This window comes from Coenobita brevimanus, chromosome 79, assembly GCF_032717465.1.
Source record: "Coenobita brevimanus isolate Jiangsu-jjx chromosome 79, ASM3271746v2, whole genome shotgun sequence".
Taxonomy (NCBI): domain Eukaryota; kingdom Metazoa; phylum Arthropoda; class Malacostraca; order Decapoda; family Coenobitidae; genus Coenobita; species Coenobita brevimanus.
In genome coordinates this window covers 26,333,381-26,356,723 of record NC_137032.1, presented here as the reverse complement: position 1 = coordinate 26,356,723, position 23,343 = coordinate 26,333,381, and the positions used below count along the sequence as shown (strand labels likewise).

Here is a 23,343-nt window from a genome sequence, read left to right as displayed (position 1 = left end):
GTAGTGTGTACTGTGCCTGTAGTTTGGTGAAGATAGATAGAGAAATTTGTACTGGAGAGCATGCTGGTCTACTCTCTGTGTAACTGAGACACTGAAAAAGTTCAGCAAAGGGGGATGGTCAGGAACTAGTCCTGAGGGCTGATGAAACGGGAGCTCCAGCACTCCCTGTCATCAGCTTTCCATCCACCTCGGGAGTACTGCCCTGCTCGGCAGAGTGATAATGTTTTTGCTCCTGTGTGTGTGTGTGTGTGTGTGTGTGTGTGTGTGTGTGTGTGTGTGTGTGTGTGTGTGTGTGTGTGTGTGTGTGTGTGTGTGTGTGTGTGTGTGTGTGTGTGTGTGTGTGTGTGTGTGTGTGTGTGTGTTTTACCATTTTATCTGATGAATGCTTGAGCTATCAACATGATATCATCAGCGTATCAAGATATGGCCAAAATCTTGGACTGGTTCGCAAATGGGCATTCGGGGTCGAGGTCAAGGTCTCCAAAATGGCTGCCGAAGGTCAGCTAGTTCCATTAATATGTAGTGGCATTTTGTGAAACGTGGTGACTGAATTCCGTAGAGTTTTGTGAATTTTCTTCACATTTGGTTTGTAAGCAACTTGTAACTTGGCCAACAGCATATTCTGGCCGGCGATTAGCATTCGGCTCCCGAATGCTTTTCTTTCATATTCTCATTGGTTTATGGACTCACTAACACCTCTTCTCTAAATATCTATTTCACAGATAACACAGGAGAGTTAAGTATCGCTGTGTATGAATAATGTGACAAGGGGGAGGTGGTAGGGAATGGCCTTAACTAATGAGAATATGAGCCAGTGACGTCCAGGAGTTATGGCGGAAGGGAAAAGGCAAGGAGGAGGGAAGGGGAGGGGTGGGCAGGGGTTTAAACAGGGCTAGATTATCCATCTCCGGTCGGAATTTTGAAGGTTGGGTTGCCAGTGGGGAAGTCTGTTTCCCCATCTCGGCACCAACTCGTCGTTTCTCTCTCTCCCTTCCAGGTTTCTGACTTTCCTTTCCCCCGCCTGGCTAGATCCAGTTGGTTCCTCCCCTTCTCACACAAAACTTCCATCTGGAATGATCTGACTCAGTCCCCTGCCCCCAGCCAAGATGGTGGTGGTGGGGTGAACTGACTAGGTTAGCAAGGTCATGAAGGTTATTTAGCAACTCCACATGCAAGGCTTGGCAGAGTCTTACTGAGCGACGCCTTGCTCGACAGCTCGGGACCCGAGTTCCGATGTTTCATTCTAGCTGTTATCAAATGATTTACACTCAGTTGAGAAAATCGGTTTGTACTGAAGGAGTTTAATAACTTTTAAATCTGGTGATACGTTTTTATATTCAATCCTTGCTATTTATAAACAATTTTATTGTCGTGCTTGGGGAGGTTTTCCATCTGTAAAGGTCAGATATAATCTCCATTAACCCCTGCAGAACTTGGAGAATTTTTCTAAGGGAACTAAATGGTATGGTAGTATCAAGAATGAACAATGAAATGCATCACAGGATTGAAGGAGTTAACGGTATAGTTAAATACTCCAATTTGATAAGCGTATAATATGATGAGAGAAATTGTCAGGTTGTGAGCAACTGATAAAATGAAAAAGCCATAACTAAGTCAAAAGGATTAAAGAAGACTAATCTCTGTCCACTCACTGCCAATCACCTAACTTAATCACTCGTGGTACGGTGACATGATTTACATATTAGCCTACTCTTGCTGCTGCTAAATAATTTAATTTTTCATGGATAAACTTTCCAAACTGGAGGAGTTAGACCTTCTTGTTCCTTTATTTTGGCTTGTCAAGCCGAGCAGCAGACCCGTCCACCACTGCTTCTGTGTTGCCGTCCTACAAATACAGTGCAGGGGAAACCAGCCCCCCCCCCCCTTGTGGTAGACAGTTTCTCACCAGGATCGGATTAGCGTCCTTCCCCACTGCGAGTTGCAGAGAAAAGAGCAGGTTTGAATCCCGAATAGAGACCGCTGCTTCTCAACCCTGGATAGTTGGCACTTGCAGGCTTCTCATCAGTCCGGGGATTTAATGTAGGCTTTACTAACTCTTTCACTACTAGAGATCTTTGATGTGTTAATTCAAGTTAATTCAAGTCATTTGATGTGTATATATATATATATATATATATATATATATATATATATATATATATATATATATATATAGAACACGTTTACTCGGATCTGACAAAAATTTCTAATCTCTTTTGACTCTGTTAGTGGTATAGTGTAGTCAGATTTGGGGTTTGACTGAACAAGTGTAAAAGAAGACTTTATTTCATCCTCATAACTAAAACTCACTGAATTTCATGGAACGTGGACTTGGTATTATTGTTGTCGGATCTGCCCAGTCCAATCATATTTATATCAAACCTACCATAAAATAAAGACGGGTGTCCTTACTGTATTGGATAAAACAGTCTTGAGGTAGGGATGATCTAAGAAAGGTCACATTATGGAAGGGATTATATGATTTTTTTTTAACCCCTGTTGACCTTGTCCAAAGGTGAATTAAATGTAGAAGGAATAAAATAAACCTCATAGTACTGATGGGATTCATGGAGATTCATCCTAAGCCTTTAGCTAAGACCTCAGACCAAATATGAACTAAATGTTGCAGTGTGAATAGATCATATAAGGGGATTAATTAAGACTGAATCAAAGCCCTTCAGTACCATCTCCCATTCTGGCTGACTCAAGACGTCTGTTGGTAGCAGGAACTCAGTAAAGATGTCATCATTCTGAACAGAGTATTGGACACTTCGAGGATTCTTTCCTAAAGTGAGTATACTGTAGCACCAGTGAGTATACTGTAACACCAGTCGAGCAGGGCAGCACTCTCAAGGTGGATGGAAAGCTGATGACAGGGAGAGCTGGAGCTCCCGTTTTATCAGCCTTAGGGACTAGTTCCTGACCATCAACCTTTGCTGAACTTTTTCAGAGTTTCAGTGACACAGAGTGAGCCAGCATTCTCTCCTGTACAAGTTTCTCTAATGTTCAACACCAGACTACTTGCACATTACACACTACACTTCCTTTTCAAAAAAAAAAGGCGTCTAATAACCAAGCCTCAGGGTCCTGAGGGGGGGAGGCATAAATGCCCCCACTTTCCACCCCTATCCTAATGACGACGCAACGAGCTGCCTGGAACCACTCTCTGACTCACTTTTAATTTCTGCAACATTTACAGCCTTTCCTCTTACCTTTGTTGAGCACTTCCTCCCCTCCTCTAAACCTAACTTTCTCTTCTTAACTGAGATTCAGCTGTTTGAGGCAACTGATAGTGAGCCCTTTTCTGTATCCTCCTTCTTTCTCTATACTCATTTCAGAGCCAAAGGTGGCTGTTATATACACTATGACTTATCTTGCTCTTGTGTTTCTGAACTTGATTCTTTTGAATTCTCTACTCTCTGGCTACGGCTTTCCTGTCATTCTCTGACTAAATATACCTGTGCTGTTTACTTATCCCCTACTTCTACTGACTATGAAAAATTCTTCGACTATCTTACTTCTACAATGGAACACATCCTATTCGTTTCTCCTTTCTCTGAAATCGCCATTCTAGGAGATTTCGGTGTTCACCACCACCTTTGGCTCTCCACTCCTTTCCCTGATCCACCAGGTGAACAAGCCTACATCGTTTCCATCCTTAATGGCATAGGGCAGCTTGCACAACACAATACCCATATCCCTGACTGCCTTGGAGATGGTTCCAACATACTTGACTTCTTCCTTACAGCTAATCCTTCTGCTTACTCTGCTAATCTTCTCCGTTGGGCTCCTCCGATCACAACCTTATTTCATTAGCCTGTCCTATCACTCCAGTACGGCCTGTGGACCCTCCAAAGAGACGTCGGTTGTGGCACTTTGTAGCTGCTGACTGGGAGGTCCTCAGGCGGTACTTCTTGATTTTCCCTGGAAAGATTATTGCTTCCATGGCCGGAAGCCATTTGAGTGTGCCATGCACATTACGGATGATGTTCTTCGAAGTATGAGAGCATACATTCCTTTCTCATATTCTTTGACTAATGCAAAAAAACCTTGGTTTAATTACGCTTGTTCTAATGCAGTCCACAACAAGGAGAAGGCCTATAAAAGGTAGTAGAGTCAACCCACCCCTGGATCACATATTTTTTATATTTCTGCCCGGAATTGTGCTAAGTCTGTTCTTCGCTTTGCTAAAAATAATTTCATCTATACTAAATACTCTTAACTCTTGAACTCGAATTCTTCCCTCTCCTTCTGGCACCTTGCCAAAAAACCTTTTTAACAAATTTACCTCATCATTCTTCCCCCCTCTTTTCTACTCTGATGGCTCTGTAGTTATTTCTACTGATAAGGCATACTTCCTCCTCCTATTCCCCAATAAAAAATTCAGGTGCGGTTCTTCCATCACTTCCCCCCTCTGACTTCCTCATGGCTGACATTAAAATTTTTTCAACTGATGTATTTTCTGTCATCACTGGCCTCAGTACAAACAAGGCATATGGGCCTGATGGGGTCCTCCTGTTGTCCTCAAGAACTATGCTCTTGTGTGTACACCCTTCCTAGGTAAACTCTTTTGCCTTTGTCTATCATCTTGTACTTTCCTTCTTTCTGGAAATTTGCTCTCATTCAACCAGTCCCAAAGAAGGGTGATAATTCCCAGCCATTTAAGTATCGCCCAATTTCTTTAATATCCTGTGTTTCAAAAGTTTTCAACTCTGTTCTTAACAGAAATATTTTAAAGCATCTTTCCCATCACAACCTTCTTTCTGATCATCAGTATGGGTTCTGTCAGGGACTCTACACTGGTGTTCTTCTCACCTACCTTTCAGATTCGTGGTCATCCTCCTTTCAGGACTTTGGCGAAAGTTTTGCCATTGTACTTGACTCGAAAAGCTTTCAATCAAGGCTGGCATAAATCTTAAATTTCCAAACTGCCCTCTTACAGTTTCTATCCTTCTATCTGAGCCCTCATCTATAATTTCCTTTCTGGTCATTCTATAGCTGCTGTTGTAGATGGCCACCTTCCTTCTAGATCTATCAATAGTTGTGTTCCTCGGGACTCAGTCCTATCACCAACTCTCTTCCTTTTATTCATCAATGACCTAAGCTGTTCATCTAATCCGATCCACTCATACGCTGATGATTCCACCTTTCACCTTTCCATTCGGTTCCTGAAACGTCCACCTCAGCAGTTACTTCAAGAAACTAGAGATGAGGCTATGGCACACCTAATGGCTGACTTTGCTTGTATCTCTGACTGGGGTAAAAGTAATCTTGTTTTTAGTGCACCAAAAACTCATTTCTTACACCTATCAACCTGACAAGATCTTCCACAGGAGTACCCACTAATGCAGAGGTTCTTAACCTTTTTTGAGTCACGGACCCCTTCGAGAATCTGGTGAAAGCTATGAACCCCTCCTTTACAAAAATGCACCTAAGCACATAAACAGAGCATTTTGCATGCAATGAATATACTTTATGCTATTGAAAACTGCCTCATGCAGTGTATGACATATACAAAGTAAAAAAGAGTCTTTACAAAGAATTATGTTTGTCACTGTTTTTCACTCAAAAACTAATGGCCACTCGATGAAAAAATTAAATGCATTCAACCTGTGCAAAGTAAACAAAACAATACATTAATTCTGCTCAAAAGTTCATTTCAATGAGAGGGTTGTTGTTGTTGTTTGGCTTGAATAAGAAGATGAAATTGTGAAGTGGTCTTTGACAAGGCAACACGCATGTCATCGTTGACATACAGTTGATTTCGACTTTTCGTTTTGATAGAAACAAGCGCTGAAAACCCTGACTCACAAAAGTATGTAGTAGCAAACGGAATCAGATCACCCATAGCTTGCATTGCCAGACGAGGGTAGGCTTATGTCAATGAACACCAGAATTTAAGACTCTTCGTTTTTTTTTTTCAGCTAATGATGCCAAACAACATCACGCAGTATCGCTAAATTGTTCTCAATTATTCTGACCTTCACGGATCCCCTGAAGCCCATCCATGAACCCCTTGGGGGTCCATGGACCCCAGGTTAAGAACCCCTGCACTACTGTTTAATATCCAGCTCAATCCTGCATCATCCTTAACCCCTAACTGCCTGCTGACATGTATAGCTGTCGCGATTCTGGGTGCAGAGCGCTGCTGGGTGTTGGCATATACTGGACTCACCTTCCCACCACCCTCTGAACTTACAACCATTATCTGTGATACCCTGTGGATGCACGATTCTGTCTGTACACGGCAATGGTAGCATGAGGAGCCATGTCTTCTACTTCATCATCGTCCGATTCCACAGCACCACATGAAGGGCCAATTGCCTCATCGACCCCCGCAAAAGTCTTGCCCTTAGTGCCAGGGAAAGGGCTAAGTGATAGTGCCATTGGTCGTGTCTTGGACGACACCATGTCCTCATGGACACTTAGCAAGAGCACATCCTCGGAGGAGAGGAAGTGCTACCATGAGGTTAGCGACCTCTCTCACCCTCTTACCCCTAGCCACTCTCAGACCCCACAGATGCCTCTCAAACTCCTGCAGGAGGAGGGAAGGGCCTTCAACAGCAATGAGTTCGAGGAGGAGGAGGAGATAGATGACCTAGTACACCAGGCAGGTGAGCATGGAGCTGGTAGTCATCAACTAAATAAACACAGAAGACCCATCTCCCCTACGTTCTCGCTGCCAGCTTGCTGATGTCTCGCCCTACAATGCTCACCTACAGCTCAGCCTAGCACCTCAATGGCAGATTTACCACAATCGAGTTCTTCAGGAGTTGTATTTCCCCCATGAGCTCCATGTGGTGATACTCAGCACCGAGCATCTCCCCAGGCATGTCTCCCATCAGGTGAATTATCACCAGCTTACTCCCCCACCTCCCACACCTCTCCCCCTCCTTCCTCCTCACCCCCTGCCCATGGGCACGCACTTGGGAGTGCCTGAGCGCAGAAGAAACATCCTGCACATGGCAGATGGCCAGCTCTACCACATATGGGTAGAATCGATACCTTTGTGTGGGAAGATGGAGCTGGCTTTGAGCCATCTGTGCTGGTGATCGACAAGGAGGGAGCAGGTGTGCAGGAGGATGAGTTTTTCCCCAGGCCCTGGACTATTAGTAGTATATTCAGGGCTATTTTCACTACTGCTATCATGCAATACCTGGTGGAGGAAATAAATTTGCACCAGGCCATGTGTGTGTGGTGGCTGGACGTGGCTGCCAGCAAAAACATGCATATACGTGACTGGATACATGTGGAGGTGGGGGAGATGTTCGTACGGCTAGCCCTTACCATGTTGCTGCACATAAGAAAACATGTACTCCATCACTATTGGTTGGTTGATGAACTCGTGGGCACACCTGTCTTCGGTAAGGACGTGGCCTGTGACATGTACCTGGCCATCCTTAGGTTCCTTCATTTCAGTAGAAATTACAGACCTGCACCGAACGAAAAGTAGTGGAAAATAAGACAAGTCCCAACAATGCTCAAGGAGTCATTTGCCAGGGTTTTTCATCTATTTCAGAAAGTGGTAATTGACGAGTCACTGGTCTTATTCAGGGGCAGACTAGCATTTATTCAGTATGTGCCATTGAAGCATCACTGCTTTGGCCTCAAATTCTTTGTCCTTTGCAACTGCAAGACTGGATATGTGCTGTATGTGATAGTTTATTCGGCAACAGATGTTGATATACCTAGTAACGATCCTCACGATTTCCCAGCGTCAGTCGTGAAAGTGCTCATGGAAAGGTATTTCAACAGGCACCATATTCTGTAAACTGATAAATATTACACTGCCCTGGCATTGATGAAGTATTTACTTGACCACAGCACTGTGTCCTGTGGACCTATTAGGGCAAACAGAAAGACTTTCCCTGTAGTTCCAGCAAATTCTGAGATAGGAGCCCTTCTGACCAAGAAATGTGGCAACATGTTAGCACTTCTCTGGCATGACAAGCCACGAGTTAACAAGTTGTAAACAGTACACAAGGGTGTGTTTGTGGAAAATGGAGAAACAGACTACAGGACCAGGGGACCCATGGTAAAGTCCAACGATGTCAACAATTATAATATCAACATGTGGCTTGTTTGTAAATCTGACATGCAAATTGGTAAGGTTGATTACTTACATAAGTCCTGCAGGTGGTACAAGAAGGCATTTTTACACTTTCTTGAAATTGCTGTCCTGAACAATTTCATACTGTTCAAGGAGCTCACAAGGAAACCTCTCTCTCTACGATAGTTTGAGAGAGAGCTTGCACGCAAACTCCTTGAAGAATATTCAACTGCACAGGTGAGAGGTGCTGGGTGGGTGACAGCGACTATAGCAGACAGGCTAAGCTGTGCTGAGTATTTCTGGCAACACAGGCTGGTACAGACTGGCTGTACCACAGCAAGTCGTCAGGCCTATAGGCGGTGCCACGTCTGTCACGTGACCAAACGCCATCCCCCAGCACGAAAAAGAGACCTCATACCAATGTGCAGAGTGCAAGGTCCCCCTATACCCTAAATGTTTTTCGGAGTATCACTGAGCATGAATACTGAGCAGGTGTGTGGGAAAGTGTAAATAGTGTACAGGAATGCACAATTGTGTGTGTTTTTTTATAAATAAGTGAAATATTGCATATTATAAGTGATTTATCGTAAATGCTATGATATAAGTGTTTTATAATATATTCTACAAGTGCAATGCAGTAAATGTTACTGTTTACTGGATATTGGTGAAAAATTTTTTGGAAATACCTTGAGTTAGCCTACCTGTTACATGAAAGAAAACCACTTGTAAGTGGACCAGAAAGAAAATTACCTGGTTGGCTATAGATAATTTATTTCACTTGATACTCAGGAAAATTATGCTGAATATGGGCATCAATGTCTTTGTGATGTGAAGTACAAATAAATTAACTGTGTATAATAATTATTAGATTTTCATGATATCCCTGATTAGTACAAATCAGTCTGAATTATAGTACAAATAATTATCTCATACTCAACGATACTGCGTGAAACAGCCACAGCATTTACTTGTCAAAGTGCAGTTACCCATAATAAATTGTGATGTCAAATGCAATTATAAGTGCCCTTGTAAAGGAAAATTAAAATAATTGATGGAAGAAGTAAATACAGAAAAACCAAGAGATATTTCCTTTCCCACACACTACAGGGCATAGTGGCACTATGAAACAGGCTGAAAACCCTTTGGGTGGCCACATGGACAGGGTGGTGACTCATCCTTACGACGGTGAGTAAGGGAAAGTCGAGGAGTGAGTGGAATTTTTCACATTCTCTCCAAGGATGCCTGGGCAGTTTTCCAAGCACCACTCTGGTCAGTGTTGCCAACGCTAGCCAGTGAGGCCAAAGCCACAGCCAGTGGTGCACACATGGATTCACCCCTCAAATGTGAAAAACCACTCGTCTTCAACTCATCTTCACTCATCGACGGGACCACCAAGAGACCTCGGAATACTTTCACTGGAAAGAGGAAGAATTAATGAGTCTTATGAGTTTTTATTTGCTTCTCTAGCTGTTATAGTTTGGCAGATATTCGGATTTGAAGTAAGGATATTTTTGCCAAAATCTCAGAAGTACCCCATATGGAGTTGTTGTTGTTGTTGTTGGGATATTCTCCCCACAGCATGGTGGGGAACGGGCAAACATGAAAGCCCGTCAGGGAAAATGCAGAGAAAGGCTCCAATGAAGGAGCAAAGCACGGACGGCAGACTGGCTGACAGGGCAAGGGCGGCAGAGGAAGGGGACGATGCAATGGTGAAGAAACAGCCCGATGATTGATGAGGCGAGGGGGAGAGAGCGGTAGACTGCACTTCGCCGATGGAAGGGGCGCCGGCATGCTCAGGTGGAATCCCCAAACGACTCGATGGTGGTTGGCAGCCGGCTGCTCGATGTTCGTAGAGGGCAGAGAGGGACGAGAGCTAGGTAGACAAATCGGCGCCGATGGTGAGGGCGCCGAAGCTCAGGATCGAAGCGTCCCGACTCTGCCCTCAACCCCCATGCACTCGCTCCAGCTCTCCACAGCAGCAGGTGGATGCACAAAGGGGAGGCCCGGTCCAGGTGGTCACGAGGGCACAACCCCGGTCATGGTGGAAACGGAGGGAAGAGTCGTCAGCCGGGTAGATAAAGGGCGGAGGACCCTAAGCCTCCTGGTGGACCGACCAGGGCACTCCCTATGTTGGAAGGACAGGCCTGACCCCCTCAGCTGAAACGGCTGCTGTGGAGAGCTGGTCCCGCCGGGAACAGCGGTGGAGGTGTTGCCTCGGCGAGAGGTGGGCTGCGATTGCCCATATGGAGATGTGGGCAATGGCTGTAAACCCCCATGGCTAAGGGTTAAACATACTTGGGGTTTCATTCTCTCGGGATTTATCTTGGAAAGATCATATTACATCACTTGTAAAATCTGCTTCCAAGAGATTAGGTGTGCTGAGCTGCCTCCGTACCATCTTTATACCTGCACAGTTGTTGACTTTATACATGGGTTTTATTCACCCCTGTGTAGAGTACAACTCTCATGTGTTGGGAGGCTCCCCACATACAGCTCTTCTCAATACTGTGGAGTCAAAGGCTTTTCATCTCATTAACCCTCCTCCTTTTACTGGCTTCCTTCAACCTGCTGCACTGTTGCATCTTTATCTCTTTTCTATCGCTGTTTCAATGGTCACTGCTCCTCCAAACTGTCTGCTTGCATCCCTCCACCTTCTTCGATGGGCTCAAAGCACCCGTCTAGCAACAAACTCTCATCCTTTTTCAGTCCAACTCTCTAATCTAAGAGTTAACCGTTACTTCCAGTCCTTCATTTATGCAACAGGTCAATTCTGGAACTGTCTCTTTCTGTTTGTATTTCCTATTTCTATGATCTCCAGTCTTCCAATCGCAGTGTGTCTATGCATCTCGAAATGAACGAATCTTGAATTTTGCTCCCTTTTGTATTTTTTTTTTTCTTGAAAGGAATGGTCTGTGGGCTCCTGACCTTTGGTTCCTTCTTCCTTGCATAACAAAAAAGAATAAATGTCAAAAAATTTTATACTCTCTCTTTTCTGATGAGTGTTAGTCTAACAATGACAAATACTAAATTTAAGTAATAGAAATCTTAGGAAATTTGGGTATAATAAATACTCTAACTCACCCATAATTACCTCCTTATATCCTAGCTAGTCCTTCCTATTTGGTCAAATCATGATAAAGGTTACTTAGCTAGGTAGAGTCGGAATAACAGATGATGACGGTCTTGAGGTCTTGGTCGGTTTGCCTAGGGCTTTCCAAGCATCCTTAGGTGCAATTTACACAAGGTGCAGCTTGAACAAGCTTTAGGAACAGATTGAAAAAATGGCGAGTCTCTCTCCCCTCATAGGATTCAGAGACGCCAAATATTACTTAATTGCAATTACTTAAATACAGTTAATTACTTCATGAAATTTACAAGGAAAATACAACTTAATTTAATCTTAGCTTTAACTAAAACTAAAGCCAAATTTTCACTTTATCTATGTGAAGATGCATTAGACCTTCCTCCATTTTCTCGTCAGGACACACATCATCCTACCACACAGGCGCAGTCATGACATTGGAAAATTCCTATGTATTTACATGTAATGACAATATAGTTGTCCACAAAGGTTAAACACAGTAGCATTTAATTTATTAATAAAAAGAATTATTAACAGAACTGGAATGCAATCTCTGAGTTAAAAAAATGCTTGAATTAGTCATTACCTCTCTTGGGTTCTCCTCTGCTTTCAACAAGGACAACTATTTTAAAAAGTAAAGAGCACAAGTGCTCTGGGGGAAAATATTTCCCACAATAAAGTTGCATGGAAGTAGGAAAAATAAAGTACATGTCATCCAAGGTATGCAATATAAGTGGTTGCTGAGAGTTCACAGTGCCTCTTCCATAGTAATTCTACACATTATGCTTAACCTGCTGCGTGCCAGTGCCATTTTAAAATGGTTTGACAATGCCGCCACCAGTGCCAGTGCCGTTTTAAAACGGTCTAAAATAAAAAACTTCACTGTGACCACGTTTTTCAAGATTTGCGAGTAAAAATTGGCAGGCATGTAAGGTAACTATTCCTCTACCATTCCGCAGGCTGTCAAGGCCATACACTCACTCGCTCCCCCTCTCATGCTTGCTCTGCCTCACTCTGCCTGTGTGCCTCACCCAGTGCTGTATATAGTGATGGTATTTTGTAAATATTTTAATGTAAGTGTAAGTTGTAAATATTTTCTTGTAAGTGTAAGGACCATATAGTGAAGTCAAGTTGTAAATACCTTCTTGTAAGTGCCAGGACTGTATGTAATGAAGTCGGGTTGTACCTGTCTTCAAGTAAGTGTAAGATAATGCATTCATGGTGAGAAAAACATGCAAATTGTGATAGATGTTGAAGTAATAAGGAATCAGAAAAGAGTATTGAACATTGCTATGCCTTCCCAGCATAAATACCTGAGTATATCTTACATAGAAAACGGCTTTCTCTCACGTACGTGGTGAGCGTGAGAGAGCAGCTATAGCTGTAAATGAGTATGCAGGACTCAATAAAACTGATTTCCGAGCCTCAGTGAGCATTTTAATGGCGAAATTCGTTGTTTCCACATCGAAATCTATCATTTTAGCCAAAAAAAAAAAAAAAAGTCATACTACTTAGATCGATGGAGGTTGGTTGTAATATACAGATTACAACAGATTTTTCTAAGCTAAATAAGAGTTTAGGCACAACAAGAATATAATAAAAGACAATACTGTTGTAAAACAAAGGTTTGATTTTAGACTTTCCATAGTGAGGATTCTTCCTTAAGCTGAATTTGTGAGTATGAGGTAGGAAAACATCATAATTTGTTGGTGCTGCTGTTGCTGCAGTTGTGATTATTGTGGCTGTTGTTGCCCCAAGCTCATCGGATAGGTGAACCCGATGGACTGCAGGCTTAAGTTCGCTCTTGCAGTCCACCATCCTCCATTCAGGGGATGGGGAAGCTATTGAGAGGCGTTTGGCTTTCTAGGCAGATGCACCGCTTGGCACTGTTGGTGTCAGCACAGGAAGGTGTCCCTTTCTAGCACCAGAATGATAATATAAAATGCATTATCGTATTAAAATTATTGATTCTACGTAGTCTGTTCACTATGAGGGTCCCCCCTTGAGCAGATTGCGAGGTCTGGAGTTAGCATGAACATAAAAACATGACAATAGTTTTGTTGAAGCATTAAAAAACCTGGGGTATCAAACAGTGGTGCAGCCAAGGGGGGAGCCACGGGTGCCCGAGGCCCCCTCCAAAAAAAATTTCAACGTGTGTTCGAGAAACGAGTGTGAATCTTAAATGTCGAATATTTGTTTTATTCAGGGTGTAATACACGGTATGTCACATATTTGGAGAACTGAAAAAATATGCAATTCTGAGTAATAAGTCTTGTATACACATATACTTTTTAAGACTTACTTTACTGTAGGTACAAGACAGATATTCGAATTTACGCTTGGGGAGCCATTGGTGCCTGGACGGGTGAGGAGAGGAGGCAGGAAAGGAAGCAAGAAACGTGTGCCGCTCTGGGAAATTTTCAGTTCTTTTACCTTATGACACATTATCATCAAAATGGGAAACTCCACTACTAATAGGTTTGTGTAATTAACTAGTTAGGAGTACCTGTGGGCATGTAGGCCTACATGTGGCAGAATTGGCAAGAAAAATAAACTATCATGGCAATGTTTACCAGCCATCAGCTGAGTGTCCCTTGCTCATCACCCGCCTGCGCCATCAGTCATCAGTCAACTCTCATCAGATCGTGTTACACCAGTAACCAGTCCATACAACTTGCTATTTAGGCTTCTTGCACGCTGTAGTGTGACAAGAAGTGAAAAGACGTATTCCGTGGGTTTTCCTGGATCACTTTATTATGAAACAGAAGCAGCTGCAGCAGGCAAGTGCCGGTATATTGGACTTCATGAGTTCAAGTTCTAAAAGGTCAGTTTATGTTTAGCAAATGCATTACACTGTAGAGGATATTATTACTGCCAGCAACAATAACAAATGATAATGTCATGCCATAAGCTCTACATAAGTATAGGTGCACACAGGAACTGGTTGCCAATGATTGCTTAAGATTTTCTTTGTGATATATTTCAGGCTTTAGCTACCTGTGCCCTGTGTGGCAACCATCACTGAAGTAAACTAATCATCAATGAACTAAGTGAAATATTTAACAGACGATGGATTTTCAAAGACATTAGCATTGAGTGTGGTGAGTTGGGATGATGCGGGACACAGGGTGAGTTGGAACAGTGGGCATTGCAATGCCAAATGCCAAGACATTTCCAGTTTATGGTGTCCATTCAATAGCCCTGCCCCAGCTTTCAAATGTTGTTAATACTAGTTTTCTATAGAACTACAAATGATGCATGAAAAATGTGCAAATATGAAAGGGTAGCATTTTCATCTTTGTAGAGTTTCATTTTTGAAAATACACATCCCTTGCCAATTTTTCTCTCCCACAGTCAGTTTTAGAGCTAAAGGTCTACTTTTTGGTGGGTGAAATCTTCAATTGATATAATTTTTTGTAATTTATCCAGAAAAGGTATTTTTCCAGCAGAGCAATGCAGAAGGATTAATAGACAATAGTCTCGACTCTATCTATCTATCTATCTATTGCCAGACGCCTCAATCTCGTTCGGGGTGGCCACAAATAAATCGCCTGCACGTCACCCTGTCCCCAGCCATTTCACTGCCCCGCTCCCAACTCACACACCTCTCTCTCATATACCTCTCCACTCCATCCCTCCATCTCATCCTCGGCCTCCTCCTCCCTCTTCCCCCCTCCACCTCACTCACATACACTCTCTTCGTCAATCTTTCATCCTCCATCCTCTCCACATGGCCAAACCACCTCAGTGTATTCCTCCTAACGCTTCCTATCACATCCACATCCACACCACAACGCTTCTTTATATCCTCATTTGTCAGGCTGTCTCTCCATGTGACTCCACAGGCTCCTCTTAAATAACTCATTTCCACAGCTCTCACTCTTGACTTGTGTCCTTCCAGCAACGTCCAAGCTTCACTTCCATACGTTAGAGTTGGTATCACAACACTGTCATGTAGTAACCTTTTCATTTCCATGCTCACTTCCCTGCTTCTTATCACTGCTTTCAAGGAACCAGCAACCTTTCTTCCCTGCTGCACCCTTTCAAGCACATCACCCTTCAAAAATCCATCCTTACTCATCACACTACCCAAGTACTTAAACGTACTCACATTTTCCAATTCCTCACTATCCAACTTCATTGTACATTCACTGACCACCTCTCTCAAAGACCATCACTTTACTCTTCCCTACATTCACCTTTAGGTTCCGTTTCTTACACACTCTCCCAAACTCATCCACCAAGCCTTGCAGCTCTCCTTCGTCTTTACTCAACAACACAGTATTATCTGCAAACAACAGTACAGGGAGTTTCCAAACACCATCCTCTATCACCAGGGCCACTCCAACATCCACTGCCCTACCTTGTACCTCCTTTATTACCCCATCCATGTACAGATTGAACAACCATGGAGACATGACACATCCCTGTTTCAACCCAACCTTCAAAGAGAAAAATTCACTCAGTTCACCATCCACATGCACTGCAGCCTTCGCACCATCATACATACTGTTCACAGCATTCAACAACTTCCCATCTGCTCCATATATTCTTTATACATTCCACAATCCTTGTCTATCCACCCTGTCATATGCTCTCTCCAAATCCATGACAGCCGCATACAACTTCTTTCCCTTCTCTAGAAACTTTTCCACTAAAGATCTAAGAATGAATATCTGATCTACACAACCTCTTCCCTTCCTAAAGCCTCCCTGTTCTTCTCCAACTAAATCCTTTGCTCTTTCTCTAACTCTGTCAATAAATATCCTACCATACACTTTTCCTATTATACTAAGAAGACAAATACTGCTATGATTACCACACACTTCTTTTTCCCCTTTTCCTTTGTACAAGGGAATAATTATACCTGACTTCCAATCCTCCGGGACTCTACCTTCCTCCCAGGCCAATCGGCACATGTTCCACATCCATTCTACAGTACTACTACCTCTCCCCCATGCTTCAGCATTTCACCACACACTCCATCAATTCCTGGGGCTTTCCCCAATTTAACTCGCCCACCATTTTTATTTATTTTTTTTTACCCAGGGTGAGTTGGGACAACAATTATAGTTGTGAATTTCGTAAGGAGAAACCTACTTTTCATGCATTATATACTACTATATTTTATAGTTTGCTGTATTTATGGTGGTTTTGGGTGTCAACAAGTAAATATTACTCATTTTTAGGTCGCATGCATGCCCTAAAGAGATAAAATACCGTGATGTGTATTATGGCAAAAAAGCATATATTGATATAGTGTTAAAAGTAGGGAAAAAGAGTTGTACAACGAAATTTTTGGAAAGGAGAGGAACTGAGAAATGTAATTAGCCAGTTTCCGATGATATACTGTATACTGATGATGATTTTCGGCAGTATTTCATTTGTGGACCTGTCTTATTAGCAGAAACTGTACCTTTTACGATGCAAGAGGTGGGCAAAGCCTTTCATGGTTATAAAATGCATAATTTTCAGTGAAATTTTTCAGCATAAATAGCTACAGGCAACTTGGTGGAATATGTACAGTGCAGTGCGTCCTTAAGTGTGAGGCGTGGGGGGGGGGGGCTAGGTTTATGATAAAAGAGTTGTGAGATAGGGTGGGATTGGAGTGCATTGGTGTTGTGATGAGAAAAGGTAGATTGAGATGGTTTGGGCATGTGGACAGGATGGAGGATGATAATGGGGTGCGGAAATTGATAAGTGCTAATGTTAGGGGTAGGGTTGCGAGAGTTTGACCGAAAAGGACTCGGGGCAAGGTCACTGAGTGACGTCGGATGGCTCCTTGTTTAACCTGTTCAGAAGTGTGTGATTGTTTGAAGTTATGTTTGTTTAGTATGTTGAGGTAATAAAAAATCAGCTAGATGGGTGATTTTGCCATACATCAACTCAAATGGTGAAGTGCAATGTGTTTATAATTATATTTCTCATGGATAGTCATTGTGGCGCCCCCCGATTTATATTTCTGGCTGCGCCCCTGGTATCAAAAATATTGTGTAAACAACTTCCTCGTCGTACGAAGATAAAAATTACTTCCACTGCCTTTGCTACAAGAGATCTCTCCTAGGCGTAAAAAATCGTCTGTAGTCAGAAAAGGACGTTATGGTACTTGAAAAATGACTGAAGCAAGCCCTTCATCACAAGATTCTTTCCTCTGCAGAATTATATGGCATGTATATAGCGAGAATAGTATAAGAGAGTGCATCATGATTTCGATAGGATTGTTGAAGAGTTCTTTTGTAAGCTGGATAAAGAAGCCGAGACGTAATAAAAGTAAAATTATGAGACCCTTCATCGTGTAATAGTGGTTAAACTTCCCCTTTTCCATTTCTACCATACATCCTATTTTATATTCCTGCCACTGGTTTCCACCCTTCCCCCGTCCTCTCGCCTCCCCTCATCTATAATCCCACTCTCCCCTCCGCGTCCTATAATCCCTAACCCCCGTTCCTGGCTCGCTAGCGCTGGCAAGCAATTAAGAGCCTAAAGGTGCCGTGCCGGGGCTGCAATAGTCATAGTGTGTGCAAGAATGTAAGCATTAGAACCCGCTAACATTCATGTGAAGGCAGCCCGAACTTTATGCTCACACGGTAATGGATTCAGCATTTTGCTGGTTTTGAGGACAGAACCTCATTTAACCATTATCTTATGGTTAGAACAGTGCTAAATTTATATAGGCGAGGGAGACCTTGCCCTGTAAAGGGTTTAAGCTTATCGTACTTAACTGTTTTCTAAGCCGGCGCCTCACTTAATTATTCCATTCTTGCTACCACCCGAGGGTACTGCTCACCTGAGGGAGTCTCCTACCATTTAGACTCTAAAGCAATAGTTCCCTATGGGGTCATGGTGTGTTTCTATATCCAGTGTCTCCCGAGACACTGGATATAGAAATTCACGGTTTACCTCATGGGCATAATTTATGGGGAATCCTTTTTTCCGCCAACCTTTTCGTGAAGAATGTTCTCGATAGCAGTGCTAAACTAAATGCCAAAATTTGAAAGTGATGTATCCAACAACGACGCACTGATAAAGAGAAGCTTGAAGGATATACGAGGATGATATTGGATTGGTATCCTGTTATCAGCCAAGTGGTTCTCCAGGTAATTTTGCTCTTGTCTACCTATTTTTATGAAACAAAATTTTCCAAGATGAACATTGCATCAAAGCCACATAATCGACTCTAATTGGAAGATGACCTATGCTATATCCTTACTGTGATTCAACTACTTATACTCCAGATTGTAGCCTTAATGGAAGTATATCCTTGCCACTGAGTTTTTCTATGAAATTTTCTAGTGCTATTTTATTATTTTTTTTCTGTTTTAGATGATTATATATGGGACACAGAGGTTGCATTTGGTTTGGGGTCTAATGAATGCGAAAAGTTGGGAACTACAAACAGTCTTACTTTACTGTAATTAACACCAATGTGATTAGTTGGCTTCTTTTTTTCCTTAATCCTGTTCCAGTGTACTTGATTTGCTCACGTATTTGATTTTTACCTCTGAGACAGTGCGGATTCTTACATACAAACCTGTACCTTGTAACTGCTCCAGATTATTGAGTCATGCGGGTTCCCCTTTTCAATCGCAGCCTTTGTGTGTCTATGGTCTGGTGCCTAGCAAGTCTGATAACTGCCCTACATACAAGAGGCTGAATCATAACTGGAAGGGAAATTTAAGTTGTATTAACACGTCGTTTTTGCACATGTTTCCATATGTATGCCTCAAGTCAAGCTTCAAGTGTTGATGGATATAGGTGCCTTTATCTTCATAAACACTGTCACTAAAACTGATCACATCTTCGTATCACGAAGTGCGGTAGCACTCCGTAGGTAGGAAAGGCGCGGGTTCAAACTGGCGTCCCGAATTACAGATTATAGAAGAACTTGCGCAAAAAACAGTCGCAAAGCTTAATTCTAAGCTTATGAACTAAAGGACCTTCGCTATTCAAGTACAAAACTACTCACAAAGTCTTGCTAACCTTCGTAGGGGTCGGAAAATCGAACAACAAAAATATCGATTTTGTTCTTTCTTTCTTTCTTTCTTCTTCATCAGTCATAACTCCAAATGAAAAAGGCTTACGCGAGCGTATCAGTTACCAAAACGCTGCTTGTCAAGTGTAGGTGTTTCCGTTCATGTTTAGAAAAGCATTCAGTCTACGGTTCGCGAGTTACGGCCTGAAAACCGCACCACGGTCACCTGGAAGTACGCCATTTTGCGTAAAACTGGTTAACCACAGCTCACCTTCAGTTAAAGAACGTACTAAAACACTTATTTTCACGAGAAGGCACCCTCTTTTTAGCCTTTCAGTATGCTATGCTTGTAACAATTCAAATCTAACACTTGCTTTATGCATAATTATACTTCCACAAAAAGATCATCAACAGAAAACAGAAATTTTCTTCTGGAATTATTGTTAAGATGTAGGAATGGCAAAAGTGCATAGATAAAAGAGGAAAATTAATAGAAACGTGAGATCATTCCAGATGGGCTTTTTCATCTCTTATCTGTGCATTTTCGCCACTCCTACTTCTTAACAATCATTTTAGAGGATATTTTTTTTCTAGTGTAATTTTCAGCGTCCAATCCAATATCTTTTACATAACTCTGCCAATGCACGAAGTTGAATATGGCGATTTATTTCTCCAGCACCTGAAAGTGTGGCTGCTAAGAAAAACGCCCAGCATTACCACAGACTACATCATGAAACATTGAAATTACAAATCTAGGTCACTCTCTCAGTCATTGGTAGCCAACAAGCAGGCTGAGGTATGGAGACTTTACGGGTCTCGTGGCTGGCCCGTGGGTCAAACCATTGACCTTTCCTTTCCAAATCGAATGTCCTTCCAGTTACGAGTACACCACTAACAGTACGTAAAAGAGTGCACATTTCTGTTATTTTGGCGAACTTCAGCCAAGCCTCCAACTTGAATCCTGAAGACACTTAGGGCTATAACGGTTATAATTCAGCTCGGTTATTTTTATCACCAATAAACACTTGGTTAGCTAAAACAGATTAATTCGGGAAGCAGTGGGTATAGGCTATGACTCCATGGTATTGTCGGGTTAAGCTTTGTCTGGTTTCGTTAGTTTTGGTTACGCTGTTAGGGATAAATTTTGACCAAGCTGTGTTAGGTTCAGGTTAAATTAAAAACAAGTAGCTTACAATAATCCTGGGAATAGAAAGTTAAAAGTACAATCATTTTGGGACGAGAGATCCAAGTCTTTACTGATAGTGCTCACATTTTGAAGGCGGCGGCGGCTCAGATTTAATGCCTATCCACTGCACGATGGACATTTATTCCTTTCTAGTAACAACGTCTCTTACAGTTTTTTTTTTTTTTCACTTTCAGATAATTTTATGCCATTTAAGAGAGAATTTTTCAATTATTAAGGTTAGATATAGCTTTCAGTAACTCCTTTATCCCCATGAATCTGAAGTAAATCGTCAGACGAAGAGAGAGAGAAAAAAAAGACGTATTCTGGGTGAATGGGTTAATGCTGACAGGCTATATTTTTTGTTCTCAGGAAATAAGGCACTCGTCCTCTATCAGACGTATTCAGTCTAGTCAGTACAACAAGCATCCGTTCCATCAGATATATATCCCATTAGTCTCACACCCACATCAGAGCTTTTCATCCATCCATCCATCCATCATCCAATCCTACGTTGCCCCATGAGGAGCGTAAGAGCCCGGGGCTAGGCAAGTTGGTCCTGACATTTAAGATGAGAGTGACCAACCTAACTCATTCCTGAGTGGCATTATGTGAGCAATAACCCCAACCATCCCTTGGATATAAACCTTCACCGGCTAAATCCGATTGGAGTGTTGCAATTACCCACTAAACCACCAGGCGTCATAATTTAGTTATGTGGTTACCACCCAGTGTAGTAAATGGTTTCCTGGTGAACAGGAAACCATTTGGCTTGTCACTCACTGTAGACACACCCATAGGCAGAAGGAACAGGAAAGAATGAAAGAAAGACAAAAGAGGGAGTGTAAAGTAGTAAAATATATCATACAGCAAACAGTAAATTATCAAGGTCTACGTCCGATCGCAGTTGTTTTTTCTGTATTTACTGGTGATATATTGGTGCAGTTCATGATTATTACGCTGATTTCTTCAGTATGATGACGCCTTTCAAAATTTAATCCTGCTGCCTCTAACCTACATTGCTAATGGAATAGACGAATAATTTATAGCGTGGAAATGTTGCTGGTAAAGCATGTCAAATGATTATCCGATGAGGAGGTGTTACGAAGCCTAAAAAGTCAATTAGAAATATTCAAACCTAAAGCTTCTTTTTCAGCAAATTGGATATTCTGGCACAGCATGATCAAATAAATAGATGATAAAGAGGTGTTACGAATCTCCCACGACGCCAACTAGAAATAGAGCCCTAAATACTAAAAATTCCTCTTTTCTCAGAGTGAGGCTACTGACGCGGTATGACAAAATAAAAGCCTGAGATATTACGGAATCTCCCAGGCCAGACACAGAGTGGCAAAACAAATCACTGAGGAAGAGGTTTGCAAAATCTTCAAATCCAGCTAGAAATAAAGCCCAAGATCCTGAAATTGATCTCTTCTTAGTCTGCTCGTCGTGACAAATAAAATCGCTGAGGGGCCGAAGTTCATTAATAATCAGAGCCCTCAATCCCCATTTCAATCAACCTTTTTTAGACTGGAGCTACTGGCACGGCACGACAAAGTTAACCACTAAGGAGAAGGTGCTCCGAAGCTATCTAGAACAGTGGCCCTCATTCCTACGACTTCTTTGTTCTCAGACTGGAGCTAATGACACGGCATGAGAGAATAAATCACTAAGGGAGAGGCGTTACGAAACCTCCGAAGCCAGCTGGAAGTGAAGCCCACAGATTTCATTCTTTCTTCTCAGACTGGAGCTAATGACGTGACTTCGCAGAATAACCAGCTGAAAAGGAAGCATTATGGATCTCCGAAGCCAAGTAGAAATAATATATAGCCCTTAATCATGAGTGTCCTTTCTCCTTAGACTAGAACTACTGACATGGCACTTCAGAATGAGTCGGTGAGGAGGAGGTGTTACGAAGCCAATTACAAATCTTCCCCTCATTCCTAAAATTTCTTTCATCTCAGACTGGAGCTACTGGCGTGGCGTGGCCCATACCTTGGACGTGGAGCTGCGTGCTGCCCAGCACTTAGTGTCCGCCCTTGCTGTCCTGCCGCCCATGCCCTCAGACCACAACATCACACAAGTCTACTCCGCATCAGCCACACGTTTCGTTAAGGGTTAGTGTTGTGTCCTCTTGTTTCATCTCACTCAGTCTATCATTTTACTTCACTTAGCTGCACATTACCTCACTTAGCCTCAGTCATCCCACTTGAATTTCATTTCACCTCATTCAACCTCCCACCACCTAACTAAACTCCTCACCATATCATTTCACCGCACTGAAGTTTTAATTTCACTTCAGTCACCCTCTTAGTTTACTCATTTAACTCTACTCAGCCTTCCACCACCTCACTTCACCTCAACCCTCCCCAGTCTCCCACAGCATAAGAAGTTCTTGTTATAAATTAGCTTTATTTATTTTTTTTTTTTTACATTCTCATTGCCGTTAAATCAACAGGAAGCAAACTTGATGAAGTTCCTCTGTTCGATGAAAAGCTGCCTGTGATGTTCCCCTAATTTACATTACCAGCTGCATGGAGAAAATTATAATAATATGGACTATGTCTTTGATATAAAGGAAACTGCTTGCAAATTATAAGCATGGATGAGTTTCTTGTTAGCCTTTTTTTAATACAAAGCTAAATATTTTATGTAGGTAGCTCTTACATGTCTTTTCATAGGCCACTGTATATACAACAATCTTTTTCTTTCTGTCAACCGTAGTATTTCCATATGATGGGAAATACAGTGCATTACAAGCACTTGTTGGAAATACCTTCTGCTCTTTAAGTAATTTAGGCCTCCTTCAGGCAGATAAAAACTGTATACTTTTGGCGAGAAAAATTTTTTTATGCTAATTAGCTCAAATTAATGTTTAAAATGAAGTTATATAGTACTGGCAACATGGTGAAGAGTATTCATTATGACAATTCAGCAATATCATTTTTATAGTCTATAAAAAGTGACCTGAATATATTTTCCCACTGTCTCATGTGTTGTGGTGATGGCTTAGTGTGCTGGTGTGAAGTGTACCGACATTTTAGCTGCTTTGTGAA

General features: G+C 42.2%; 1 protein-coding gene across 1 annotated transcript in view; it reads left to right on the top strand.

The window, feature by feature from the left end:
• LOC145409063 (uncharacterized) overlaps window positions 1-23,343 on the top strand; it is a 328,905-nt gene that overhangs the window by 150,218 nt on the left and 155,344 nt on the right. Inside the window, exon 4 of the mRNA XM_080279615.1 lies at window positions 22,252-22,404. Coding sequence (XP_080135741.1) covers window positions 22,252-22,404 — 153 coding nt within the window. The remainder of the gene's footprint in view (window positions 1-22,251; window positions 22,405-23,343) is intronic.